The 12,790-nt window shown below is 40.1% G+C and overlaps 1 protein-coding gene across 2 annotated transcripts in view; it reads right to left on the reverse strand.

Annotated features, from left to right (window-relative positions):
* Positions 1-1,156: 1,156 nt before the first annotated feature.
* The window catches only part of LOC136676686 (collagen alpha-1(XXVII) chain B-like), an 87,458-nt gene continuing 75,824 nt past the window's right edge, over positions 1,157-12,790 (reverse strand). The window contains exons 39-61 of one of the 2 annotated variants that reach the window (XM_066653863.1): positions 12,633-12,740; positions 12,487-12,540; positions 12,109-12,162; positions 11,639-11,695; positions 11,476-11,529; positions 11,329-11,382; positions 10,970-11,023; positions 10,782-10,835; positions 10,552-10,659; positions 10,319-10,426; positions 9,900-10,007; positions 9,722-9,775; positions 8,833-8,895; positions 8,688-8,741; positions 8,542-8,577; positions 8,183-8,200; positions 7,778-7,813; positions 7,475-7,501; positions 7,235-7,300; positions 6,959-7,127; positions 6,615-6,724; positions 4,639-4,857; positions 1,157-3,374 (exon numbers count right to left, since the gene is read on the reverse strand). In XM_066653863.1, coding sequence (XP_066509960.1) covers positions 3,228-3,374; positions 4,639-4,857; positions 6,615-6,724; positions 6,959-7,127; positions 7,235-7,300; positions 7,475-7,501; positions 7,778-7,813; positions 8,183-8,200; positions 8,542-8,577; positions 8,688-8,741; positions 8,833-8,895; positions 9,722-9,775; positions 9,900-10,007; positions 10,319-10,426; positions 10,552-10,659; positions 10,782-10,835; positions 10,970-11,023; positions 11,329-11,382; positions 11,476-11,529; positions 11,639-11,695; positions 12,109-12,162; positions 12,487-12,540; positions 12,633-12,740 — 1,812 coding nt within the window. In that variant the 3' untranslated portion in view covers positions 1,157-3,227. Of the gene's footprint in view, positions 3,375-4,638; positions 4,858-6,614; positions 6,725-6,958; positions 7,128-7,234; positions 7,301-7,474; positions 7,502-7,776; positions 7,814-8,182; positions 8,201-8,541; positions 8,578-8,687; positions 8,758-8,832; positions 8,896-9,721; positions 9,776-9,899; positions 10,008-10,318; positions 10,427-10,551; positions 10,660-10,781; positions 10,836-10,969; positions 11,024-11,328; positions 11,383-11,475; positions 11,530-11,638; positions 11,696-12,108; positions 12,163-12,486; positions 12,541-12,632; positions 12,741-12,790 lie in introns of those variants that run through there. The other variant, XR_010796311.1, reaches the window with a different exon arrangement.

The following is a 12,790-nucleotide window of genomic DNA, read 5'->3' on the forward strand; positions in this document are numbered from 1 at the left end:
TGTCTTTTTTTTTATTAATGGAACAATGGGTGTTTTCTTCTACTTTACCTCATCTGCTGTGTGCACACGCTGAGGGCGGGAATTCCAGGAGGCACGAGACGGTCATATGTAAAAATATTAAACAACTTATTATTCAACCGAGATGTCTCTGGTTTAAATCCTTCTTTGGTGGTTCTTTAAGAATCATCTTTGTACAAAGATGTGGTCAGGGTTTTGAGGTGTACAGGTATATTAGACTGTTGACTATTTAAAACTGTAGAACTGATCCTAGCAGCAGTTATTGAGGAGAAAGCTGACAAACGCCAAGGACATTATTTAGTGGAAAAACACCTTTTTCTGGTCTGCTGTTGGCTCTGTCTCTGTTCAGCAGCACGCTCAACATCAGATCTCCACTGCAATGCTGCTGTAAATGTCTGCTGCATGTTGACCACGTTGTCTGGCTTTAAAAGCTTAACAGCTGCTGTTCTGTCTGGCACAATCTCAGATCACACATCGTTAATCAATCTCACTGCAGGCTGCTAAGGAGGCTCAATTAGTCCTGTCCTGATTAGTGTAGCACTGCACTGACCTCTCCAGCCTTCTTTAAGCACTTGATCTCTAATACTGTGGGAGATGAGACTAAACACGGCCATAGGGTACCACACACTGATTTAGCACACTCCATCAGCAGCGTGTGAAGTCCTGTGACTGCTGGTCTGTAAAGCTGTGCAGAAACAAACCTGGAAATCTGATTTGTGGCAGGCCTATCTGTTTACAATATTATATTAATAAAATGGCAGCCAGTTGACATGACTGCTGTGAGGATTTGATTACACTAGGTCACATTAAATTACATCACAAAATCTGCAGGCAGGGAAGGGCGGGGCTGTACTGCAGGACCGAGTTTGAAAGCCGGTGGTTGAGAGCATGGGCCCTTTAATTCATAAGATTTAAGCAACACCTGCACTGCGCACAATATGATCACGATACAGCAGCGCCCTCTGCTGACTCTTTACAAAAATAAGTCTGGAGAATGCAACTGGGCTCTCTCTCAGCCACAGGAACTGAACAGCACCGATTAATAATAAGAAAAACACTTTTAGCAGCCAGTCAGTCAACGTAAAGGCTCTGACACTTGAGGAACACCCAACTGTTTATTCAGAGGTAAATGAGCAGGTGAAACGGCCAAGAAATATTGGGAATTCATGTTGGAGAGGACAGATACGAACAATCCTTATTTCCGATGTAAATGTGAGGTATTCCGACCTGAAAACAAAGAAAATGCTGAACGTTCACAGACACACTACATTGTTATTGGGATGGATCACAATCACAGCACAGTACACTCATTATCCTATAAACAGTACAAATAAATTCTCTTTGAAAGCTAAAATGTACAAACAAAAACACATACAATGCCTTGAACATCCTCTCTAGGAAAACATAAGATGGCTCTTGACAGTTTCACGCAAAACTATTTGCACCACAAAATGGCTGCCGTATCTGTAAGCTGGTCAGTCGAAGAAAAAGAAGTAGAAACTAAAATGGAACTTAATACCATAAAATGATCTTCTAATTAGGGCCATGGCTGCCGTTTATCAGCTGCTGTTAGTAAAAGAGTTTCAGGACCTTTGTTTTCAAGGAGAAAAAGCAACAGCCAGGTGTGTATTTGTTGAATGCCTGCTTCATGCACCTTAACCCATACCGTGTGCAAAAGTCAGAGACCACCATTCATTTATATAACATCAGTCCAAACGACCTTTAAGAGCAAGTTATTCATTTCTCACCATATACTTCTGGGAGGAATAGACTGATTATAATACACTCTCATAAGGAAGGAGGACGTAAAGGGAAAAAATGAGAAAAAGCAGGAATTTCCAAAAGTAGATCCGAATGTTGTTTAAGAATATAACAGCCATGAAAACCCTTAACAAATACATGACCATTACAAAAACCATACTCCTTTTTTAGAGAGTAAGAAAACCCTTCCAGAAGAAAAGATGGACTCCAATAACATATTTCAGATATGTTTTTATCAAGGCTTCGGTGTATGATATCTGCCATTTTCCTGATGCTGAAAAATGAATAACTTGTACTCACAGACTGTATGAGTCTCTGACAGTTGCATAATACTGAAAAAATTGACAATTTTTCAAGGGTAAATGATATGTGCAGTCAGACAAAGCTTGTGGAACAACAGAATGAACTGCTAACAGGAGTCTTTGCATTTCTGGCTATTTTTGTTCTTTCATATGCAAGGCCTATGCTATGCTTCGTAGCACCAGAATGGAAACTGCCTGTTTAACTGAGGAAGATTAAAACATTGTAGCTTAGTTTTCCCTCAGACTGTACAAACGCCTGAGAAAATAAAACACTGTTTGCTGACACTGCTGTAGAATCCAAGGATTTGTACAGATGAGGCATATACAAGAACGTTCATGAACATATGGCTGCATAAAAGGACACTGTTTTTTCTTTTTTCTGTTTATACAAAAATATTCCCTTTCAAAGTACAAAAGGCACTTAATTTATAGACATTTGATGGACATAAGCAAACCTGCTTTTCAAAGTCAACTCAACCACAGGAGACATGTATTTGTTTGAAGCTGATTTTCCTAAAGCACCATAAAAATGAGTTTGGAGGTAGACATTTAATGACACTTTCAAGCCTGAATCCACCTCCGGAACTGTATACGAATCCTGACGCGTTTGTGAGCACTCGCCTGACTCGGCCAACAAACCTGAAAAGTGACAGTAAACCTTGATTCCCTAGAACAGCCAAATATATGATTCATCTTTATACAACAATATCTCTCCATATTCTATTGCACTTTACAGAAAATATACATACAAGTATAAATACATATGTGTAACAAAATGATACAAAAGAACTGTAAATGCAAATACATATGTAGCTTCCTTTCCTTTGCCTGTTTGCAATCGGAGATGGGGCTTTGCAAAGAATGTGTGAATAAATTAACTCTTCGTACAGTTCGAGATAAGTCTACTGCTCAGGTTCTCCAAGTGTCAGGCAGGAAAACGGATGAAAAGAAGAAGCCCTTTAGAGAAAAAGAGCATTTTATCCACAGAGGCTCTGGAATGAGAAGTCCTGTTCTGTCCCTTCCTCATGTTTTGCAAGTTTGCAGTCTCAAGTGGAGCAGAGAGATCTGGGCCATAGTCCTCTGTGTTTCTCTCTGTATCTCCTTCTCTGCAGCGTGAAAGGAACTCACAGTCTACTCTTCTGTTTTCTATAAGAAACACACAGGCCCCACCTCTAGGTGGTAGTTAGATCCAGGTTTGGTGCTGGGCAGGTTGACTACGTCCACTATGGGCAGCAGGTTGGGGTCCTGTGTCCGAAACTGGAACTGGGTCTGATGCCACCGTCCATCCGTCATCTAAGAAAAGGAGGATTGGCACCTAGCATTATATTCTGCGCAAGTAAGGCTACATCATGTAGGCAACATTTTACATTGTATTTGTACTGCAACTAAACAAATCTGCTGAAATACTACAGTAAACTGTTTACTTTTTCAAAAGGACAATGTGATTCAAAGCGTATTTTTTGGTTGTGCAGTTTTCAACATTCTTTATTCCATAACTGTCCTGGGAAGTACAATACATACAGTGGAACCTCTACTAACGAACGCCTATACTAATGAACTTTCCAAGATACGAACCGGGCATTTGAATTTTTTTTGCCTCCACCAACGAACCATCACTCTAGAAACGAACCAGAGCCTCCACCGAGCCGGCGGCTGGAAATGGCCACTGACCCCAATAGGCGAGTCTCCCAGTGCGCCCAGACTTGAGTGAGCTTCGTCTCCCCACATTCACCCTCCTACTTTCCGTTATTCCACCCCCCACCTCCCGTCATACAGCCAGTGCCTGTGTTACTCCTCCAGCCAGTCGTCACGTCTTCAAAGTAGCGATGTGTAACCACTTAAAACCTTTTTATTCCTTTTTTATTACTGTTACCACTGTATTTCTTTTTTATATTTCTTTTATTATTTTTTACTATATTTTATAATGCTACATGTATTTTTTTTACTAATTTGAGAGTGTTGTAAACATATATCAGTGCAAAAAGGGTGACTTTCGGGGTGGGAGCTGGAACGCATTAATTGTTTTTCCATTATTTTAAATGGGGAAAATTGACTCGAGAAACCAGGTCCACTTATGAACCAGGTCACGGAACGGATCAAGTTCGTAAGTAGAGGTTCCACTGTAGTCGGATTTGTGGCATTGGATTTACTGTCCCCGTCTGCACTCAGTGAAAAGAGTGAACATTTGTATTCCTTGAGTTTAGCCATCAATACCCGTGATAATTACAGTTTATACAAAATATTCCTTAATTCTAATGCACATGTGAGGTATTCTGACTTGAGGGCATAACCGAAGATGATGTTCACAGACAAAGGCCAACTGAAATGTTGGGGAATAATTAGGAGGGAACACAATCACAGCACAGGACACTCGATACATTCTCTGTCCTTTAAACAATACAGACTCTTTGGAATCTAAAATGTATAAACAAAATCACAATGCCTTGAACGTCCTCTCATGGGAAATATAAAATGTTTTTTGACAGTTTCACACAACAACATGGTCTGTAATGACCATGTACATGACACGAAAAAGGGTATTTAAATATGCAATTACCCAACAATCGTCCTTCAACAGCTCAGGCTGGATGACTCCTCCATTCTGAATCATCTGTCCATTCCAAGCTTTAAAGCGCACTGCGTTGGGGGAGGGGGGTCTGGAGGCTGCTGTTGCCCACACAGGAACGTTTAGACAGTGGATGGTAAGGAGCTGTACAGCCTCAGAGCTCAGCAGGTGGATGAAGTTCATCTGGATCAGCCCCACACCCATTTCCAACTGTAGCACAAAATACAAATATATTTACTAAGTCTTACTTATTTCTATGCATGTTTAAATCAGAATGGATGGAGAATGACTGCATAAACAACAGATTCAAATAGAATTCACAGACCACAATCTAATTTTATATCAGTCTTTTAATAAATTAAATCACAGTTATTAATTCTCCTGCCAAGGGACATAATGATTAAAGACTATTCCATGAACACCATGAATTTTAACCTTCTGCATTTAAAGAGAAGGTCTGTGTGATTACGGTTACGATTGTGGGGAAACAGTTCTCTCTGATTGTTTACATCAGAAGCTCTGTGTCTTTTATGATGGAATGGTGTGTTGGAGTGGAAAAAAAAGGCTGTACGTGGCTGGAGTTGGACTTGTCTGTAAGTTTATATTCACTGTTTGAATTACCACAAACTCATTTGTAAATCGAGTTATTTAGTTTTGTAGCACTTCCAGTAATGCAGTTAGCTGTCTCCCGGGTTTGGAGACATTTTATGGATGAAAGGAGCATGTTTTGAAAACAAACACACGTATATTATCAGAGTCTTTTACACGTAGTCAGAAGCAGACGGACGGCGATCGGATTTTAAATTTCAAACCTGTTCTATTTTCTGCATTTTACGGATAAATAAAATTCAGAATGACCAATCAGAGTGTCCTTTTCATGGATGAAGACCAACCAGATGAGCAAGAAGATGGCAGCTGGACACAGAAGCAGAGCCTCAACTCCTCCCCCATGGTGTGAATGTTCCACTTTGTTCAAAATTGCATCCTTTTCTTTTTGTACGAAAAAATTGTACTCGTTGTGAATAGGGCTTAAATGATCAGGAAAAGCAAAAATAAGTCAATATTACCAACCAATAATATGGAGCCCCGTGTCCGTGTGGGTTTCCTCCCACAGTCCAAAAACACACGTTAGTAGGTGGATTGGCGACTCAAAAGTGTCCGTAGGGGTGTGTGTGTGTGTGTGTCTGTGTTGCCCTGTGAAGGACAGGCGCCCCCTCCAGAGTGTATTCCCGCCTTGCGCCCAATGATTTCAGGTGGGCTCTGGACCCACTGTGACCCTGAACTGGATAAGCGCTTACAGATAATTAATGGATGAATGAATGAATATTATGGAGCAAGAATAAAGCAATATCCTCCTCAGAATTTGTGCTTTTCAACGTTTGCGGTTCTCGTCGTTGTCTAAAAAACTTTTGATGCCTCTGCCATGAGCAGAGAGAGAAAGCCTAGCATATCGGACTGAGATGGTTTTTTTCCACTCATTTGCCGACACGGGCTTTGTAAACAAATTAGACAGGTCAAAAAGCTGTCACAATGCTTGCTTTCAGCAAACCCCAATACTAAATAGGCAATCGCAGGTTGGATTTTTCTTTCACTTCCTTTCATCAGGATTTGGACAGGTCTCAAGATGGCATCAGAAAAGTTTCCTGGTCACAGAGCAGAGGAGGAGGATAGGTAGGAAAAGCTTTCCTCGTGTGTTGGACATTGTGATTGGATGTGCTCCAACGGGATGGGGTGGTATAATGCTGAAGTGTCTGCACTCTGTGTGAGGAACAGCACAATACCTGAACAGATTTTTCTACTTACTTAATCAGACCACAAATAATCACTGGGAGGTCTGGTTTCACATTCTGTGGCTTGGTAGGACCCAGATCCCCAAGTAATATGCACATGCAACTAGTGATTTGTGTTTTGGAAGGAACATATGGGGAGACAAGCTTAAACTATGCTCAGAACATTAGCGTGCTGACCTTGGACACAGTAAGTGGCCTAAGACAGGTCTGGCCTCCTCCAGTGAAGTTGCAAGTCACTTCAATTGTGTCAGATGAGCAGCCCAAGTTTGGGTCAATCCAGTAAGTGCCTGTCAATATATTAAAAAAAGGGGAAAGGGTTGAGATGGTGCAGCAGGGTTTTCATCACAGCGGAGATAAAATAGGACTCCAAAGCTGTCTGAACGCAGGCAAAGTGTTTGTAAAATGGCTACCTCAGTAACTTCATTAATGGTTATGTTTATTATCACAGCATTAAGCAAGTTTAATAAAATGATTAAATACACTTTTTACAGGTCTTGTCTGCGCACAAGGGTATTCCTCACCATCGTTCATCTTCTGCTCACAATCCAGCAGGTCCCTGCACATCCTGGCTGGGTTCTCCTGTGTTCCCAGTGGGTTCTTGATGCTGTAGATCAGGTTACTGAGGTAGTGAAGGGTCTTAAATATCTCTGTTCCCTGGTCCAGCATGGGGAGTTCCACGTCTGAATATGCCTGAGCACACAAGAGAGAGGAACAGAGCATACAAAGCGTTTTCATTTAATCTTAGATACAATTTATGTTTGTCCTCAGTTATTCATCTCTTTTTTTGAAGCACTTACCTCAGACCTCAGTGCAGAGTAGGAATCGATAATAACTTGAAATGCAGCACCAAGCGCCTCATTTTTCTAGATCAGAGTATAACCCAGAACAGACTGTGATGAATGGATATCTGTTTACACTGCAAATCTTTTTCACATGTTGCTTTTAACACATTGGGCCAGGGTAAAAGTTGATTCATTCCATTTTACAGAGATGTTAATCCACTATCTATAGTTATAGAATATGCTGAAATTACTTACAAGTGACAGAGGAACAGCAGGTGGGCCCTAGAACCCAATAAAAACACAATACATTGCAGTCACTTATTGGTCAGATCTTTCCTACAAAGCCATGCATCTCCAAAATGCTTAACATAACATGATAGAAATTGTCCCTTTTTTAGTGCAGTTAATGTAAGATGTTATAGTAAACATGTTTGGACCACTACTAATTGTTCACAGAGTGTAAAGAGCATTTTGCTGTGCTCAAATATAAAACCAGAAAAGTATGTTGTTATATTTGGTTTGAATATACAATATATTTGATTTTTTATGTTTACTTACTGGGGGTCCAGGTGGTCCTCTAGGACCTGGAGGTCCCTTAAAAAAAAGCACAAAAAAGCATTTTGTATAGTGTTTACTTGTTAATTAGTTGTTGTCTTTTGAACACATTGTTATATGCCACAGCAGGGATGCCCAACTCCAGTCCTGGAGGGCCGGTATCCAGCAAAGTTTGGTGATTGCTCTGCTAAAACACACCCCTTAAACCTGGCAATTAACAGATGAGTTGACTCAGGTGTGTGTGAGCAGAGGTATAACCAAAATTTGCTGGATACCGGCCCCTTCAGGACTGGAGTTGGGCACCCCTGTGCCACAGTATTAGGAGTTAATATTTTAGCACCAAATGATAGACCTTAATAATTAAGTTGAATTTTGCAGCAGTGAAGTTATAAGCAAAGAGAGACCTACCCTTGGTCCTGGTACTCCCTATTCAAAACAAGAGAAAACCATGAGCATTGGGGATTAAACAAAACTTTGCAACCCCCCCCAAAACACCCAAAAACAACTGGTCTGTCTTGTATATAACTACATGTCCAAGCTAAAAAATAAGCATACTATTTCCTATCTGGTACAATAATTTCATGTGTTGACAGATTTATTGACTTCTATAGAAAGGGCCTCGGTGCCCTGAGTGAAAGTGACTAAAACATGAAAAAAGCAGGAAGTTACTGACTTTGAGTACACACTGAACTTTAAATCTTTCTCCACACCTCAAAACAATACCACACCTGCAAGTACAGGAAAACACACAAGATTTGATCACTCACCATTTCCCCTCGACTTCCTTTGTCACCCTGGGGCCCCTGATGGAGACAGGTGAATTATTTTAAACTACAAATTACAGACTGAAAGCTTTGGATCAGAGGGTTAGCAAATTTAAAAACATTAAAAGAAAAGATTATGCAGCACATACTGGATATCCATTAGGGCCAATGATCCCAACTGGTCCAAAGTTACCTTCCTTTCCCTGAAAAAAGAAACGCCTACAGTAGTTGCTGATCCTGCAATCTTGGGCCATCTCATTGAAGTGTGAAAACTATGCACAAAGTGGTACTTACCATTAAGCCCTGCGGTCCTTTTGGCCCCTGGATACCCCTAGGGCCAATATCACCTGGTGGCCCCTGTGAAACATGCGTTCAGCAAAAAGTTGTAACTTGCAGTAACTGAACAAACAGCATGTTTAATACGTCACTGTTAAACAAATGAACTCATACGCATCATAGATAGAGTTTTCATTTTAAATGGACACTCCAGGGAAAAAAACCCTTTTTCATGTTTTGCTGTGGCTGTAAATCTTCCTATAACTAATGTCATGTCATCAAAGAGGAGTTTTGCTTCTCTGTTAGGAGTGTCTTAACATCTTTTAAAACAACAAAAAAAAAACTAGTTTTAAATTATAATACATACTTCTGTGTAATATAATACATGAAGATACAAGGGGCACATAATTCATATCCCCACTGTGCAGTAATGAAATCATCAGCACAGTGTTTGTCTGCTGTGTAGGAATCTGATTAATTGAGTGCAGATGGAAGACTGCTTTCTCAGCTGGGTTTCACCTGTGTATTCAAATGACTAAACAGGCCTTGTTGGATTTTCTAAGCTAAAAGACCGTTTAGTATCTTCTAACAAAAACAGATGGCAATTAAAATTAAAATTAAGATTCCTGAATCAACCAAGGGACTGATGTACTACTGGCAGTGCATGTTTTAGATTAGGTTTTAACCAAAAGTCCCACATAAATGAAAATAAACTAATGCCCTGAAACAACAATCGAAACAGCTTTTGAAACGGCATAACATCATTAATTGTTCACATTACATGTACTTTTCAGTAGAACAAAGCTGTAGTCTTGTATAAATATCATACTTCAGTATGGACTCCTGAAGGTGGCCCATATTTGATATTCATTAATTATGTTTGTATATAGACTGGACGATAGCTCACCTTAGGTCCAAACATTCCAAGAATTCCCGGAAATCCCTGCTCACCTGGATCACCCTGAGTAAATGAGAGAATATAAACTGTGAAACTGAACTCCTTCATCAGATGAACAATCAACATTCAAGTCAAAGATATGAAGGTGATATTCTAGAATAAAACAATGGGATAAAAAAATACTCACAAATTGTCCTTTAGCCCCAGGATCACCCTGCTTCCCTTGTATGCCCATGCTTCCAGCAGATCCACGTTTACCTATTGGTCCAGTCTCACCTGGAAGACCCCTCTCACCCTGCAGAAAATACAAGGAAAAGATTTGGTAGAATGTTGTGAAAAGTTAAATGCTTAATGTTACTCAAATTGTTCCATAACTCTAATAAGAAATACATTTAATTAATGAAATGTCGCTGAATCTGTGTTGAGCTGTTAGTGAGCAATGACTAGTAAAGGGGGCATGGGTGAGATGAAAAGCACTTGCTGTGAATACAATTTCTACCTCTTCAGAACAGACATCTGTGCTGAGAGCATGTGCAATGTAAGCACTGCAAACTTCCATGATGTGAGGCAAAGTAGTGAAACAGAATTTGCATTGATGCGAAGTACCTTTGATCCAAAGGAACCTTGACTGCCTCGTAAGCCTGGTGGTCCAGGTTTGCCAGTGGGACCCATGTTTCCTGGTAATCCAGCTTCTCCATCACTTCCCTGTTCGCCCTAAAACAAAGACACACGAATTATGTGGCAGAGCTGAAGTTTTATTATTTATTTGAATTTTAATTTCGAAGAATCTGGCCTACAAAAGTGAAAGTGGAGACAATGCAACAGATCAACTTTCTTACTGGCATTCCTTTGGCCCCATCTTTTCCAGGAGGTCCATCCATGCCAGGTGTGCCCTCAGGTCCCTCTCGGCCAACAACACCTCTGGGACCTGGAAGACCAACAGGACCCTAGAGACACAGAAAAAAAATTGATTGATCATCAGCAGTGGGAGAAACTAGCAGGTCTCTCCTCTAAAGTATTGGAAATGCACAAACTCTTCTACAAGATGAATAAAAAACGAGACACTTACTGAGGACCCTCTGTTGCCAGATCCACCTTGAGCCCCCTTTTTTCCTTTCAGACCCTGATAATGAACAAAACATAAATATAGTAGCCCTAATCAAATGCATAAAGCAGTGGAAAGAGTTATGGAAACATTGAATGTCTTTATAAAAGATAAAGTCAGCTCTGTATGTGTCTAATTGCCTCAATGCTTACTTGATCGCCTTTGGATCCTTTTGGCCCTGGAACGCCTCTTGGACCAGGATTTCCCTGTGACAATACCATCATTAGAAATACATGAGATGAAGAGGGCTGAAATGATTATGCTGATGATTCTGTGTATAATGCAGATTAGGGCTGGAATTGATTTACTGATGTTTATAATATAATTAATTAATCTCCATCCTTTCAGGGTGGTGGTGGTGGTTCTGGAGCCCTCGCAGAAACATTGGGCACAAGACATTGCATGGTAATCAAAAATGACAATAAAGTAGAGCAACCAAAATCTTCAGCCAAATAATTTAGTTATATTTTCGGTTTTCAGAAATGCTCCGCCCTAATGCAAGTGAACTTACAGGTAGTCCTGGAGCTCCAGGTTTGCCTCTTTCTCCATCTACACCTGTTTGACCCTGAAATTGGACAAAAATCATTTATTCAATTAAAGACTCACATTAAGTAACAACTAACTCATTTTGAAAGGCTACTGTGGGTGCTTTACTTACTGGATAGCCAGGGTCACCTGGTTCTCCTCTGTCTCCTCTTTGTCCAACATGCCCCTGGAACCAGATCCAAACACAACACATTGAATTGGCTGCCATTATCGTCATCGTCTCATCAACAACATCATCATCAAGAACAACAACAAAATCTAGCAGACTGACTCACGATGTCACCTGGAGGACCAGCAGGACCTTCAATCTTCCCATCATCACCTTGCTCACCCTTCAGAAAATTGAAAACTAAATTATTTTTTAGGCAAGGCACCTTTTATATCGCCACGTAAAAGTTTTAAACGTTGCAGTTGGGTAATTTCAGGCAATTCGGCAAAAATTACATTGTAAAACCAGGACAATGTGCCTGAATATGGCCTCAATTATAAATGAATAAGCATGAAGAACTTGTAAATCAGCTCAGTATTCCAGCCGTAATGAGCTCACTGAGAGCTAGTTTTCCTTTTCGTGTGAGAACCATATGGTCAGTTTTAAAATGATATTAAATGAGGCATAAAGTTTATGCTGTTTTAAAGCCAATAAAAGTGAAAAAAGCATCTGTGAAAAATAACAATAATACACAGGTTTATGATATACATATTTTCAAGCCTCAATTTAATCTAGACAGATCTTGGTTTCTTTTACCTTTGCACCTTTTGGTCCTGTGGGGCCAATTGGACCCTGAGGTCCTTGGTGTCCCTAAAATTAAATAAAAAATAAGAAGGTAAGGCATGCTGGACAAACTGTTAAGATACAATTCAATACCTGATTTAACACTAAAGAAGAGATTAAAATCATATACAAATCAGATATAGTTATATCAGCAATAATTCACTGTAGGGCAGTGTTTCTGAGATTGTACCAAAATAAGCCCTTCATGAAAATAATCACAGACATACACACATTTTTAATTGATGTGTGTCAGTTGTCAAGATGAGTTTATGTAGGTGCCATTACACCTTATGAACACTGTGTAAAGTGTTGCAGTTCTATCAAAGCTTATCAATGCTTTATGATGCTCACTTCATATCCAGGCAACCCAGGATCTCCTTGTATGCCCATTTTTCCAGGTGCACCCTAAAGACGAAATCACAATGAAAACAAAATTGACTTCATATACAAAGAAATCTGATGGAAACATGGATAAATTAAATAAAATTAAAATGTACCACAAATCCGATGGTTCCTCTGTTTCCTTTTGGCCCTGGAAAACCCACAGGTCCCTGCTCACCAACAGACCCAGTCTCACCGAGGTGACCCTGGTGACCTTTACTACCCTGAAACACAATAAAATAATAAAATAAACCTCCTACAAAGACTTTTCAGA

The sequence above is a fragment of the Hoplias malabaricus genome, chromosome X2 (genome assembly GCF_029633855.1).
Source record: "Hoplias malabaricus isolate fHopMal1 chromosome X2, fHopMal1.hap1, whole genome shotgun sequence".
Lineage (NCBI taxonomy): Eukaryota > Metazoa > Chordata > Actinopteri > Characiformes > Erythrinidae > Hoplias > Hoplias malabaricus.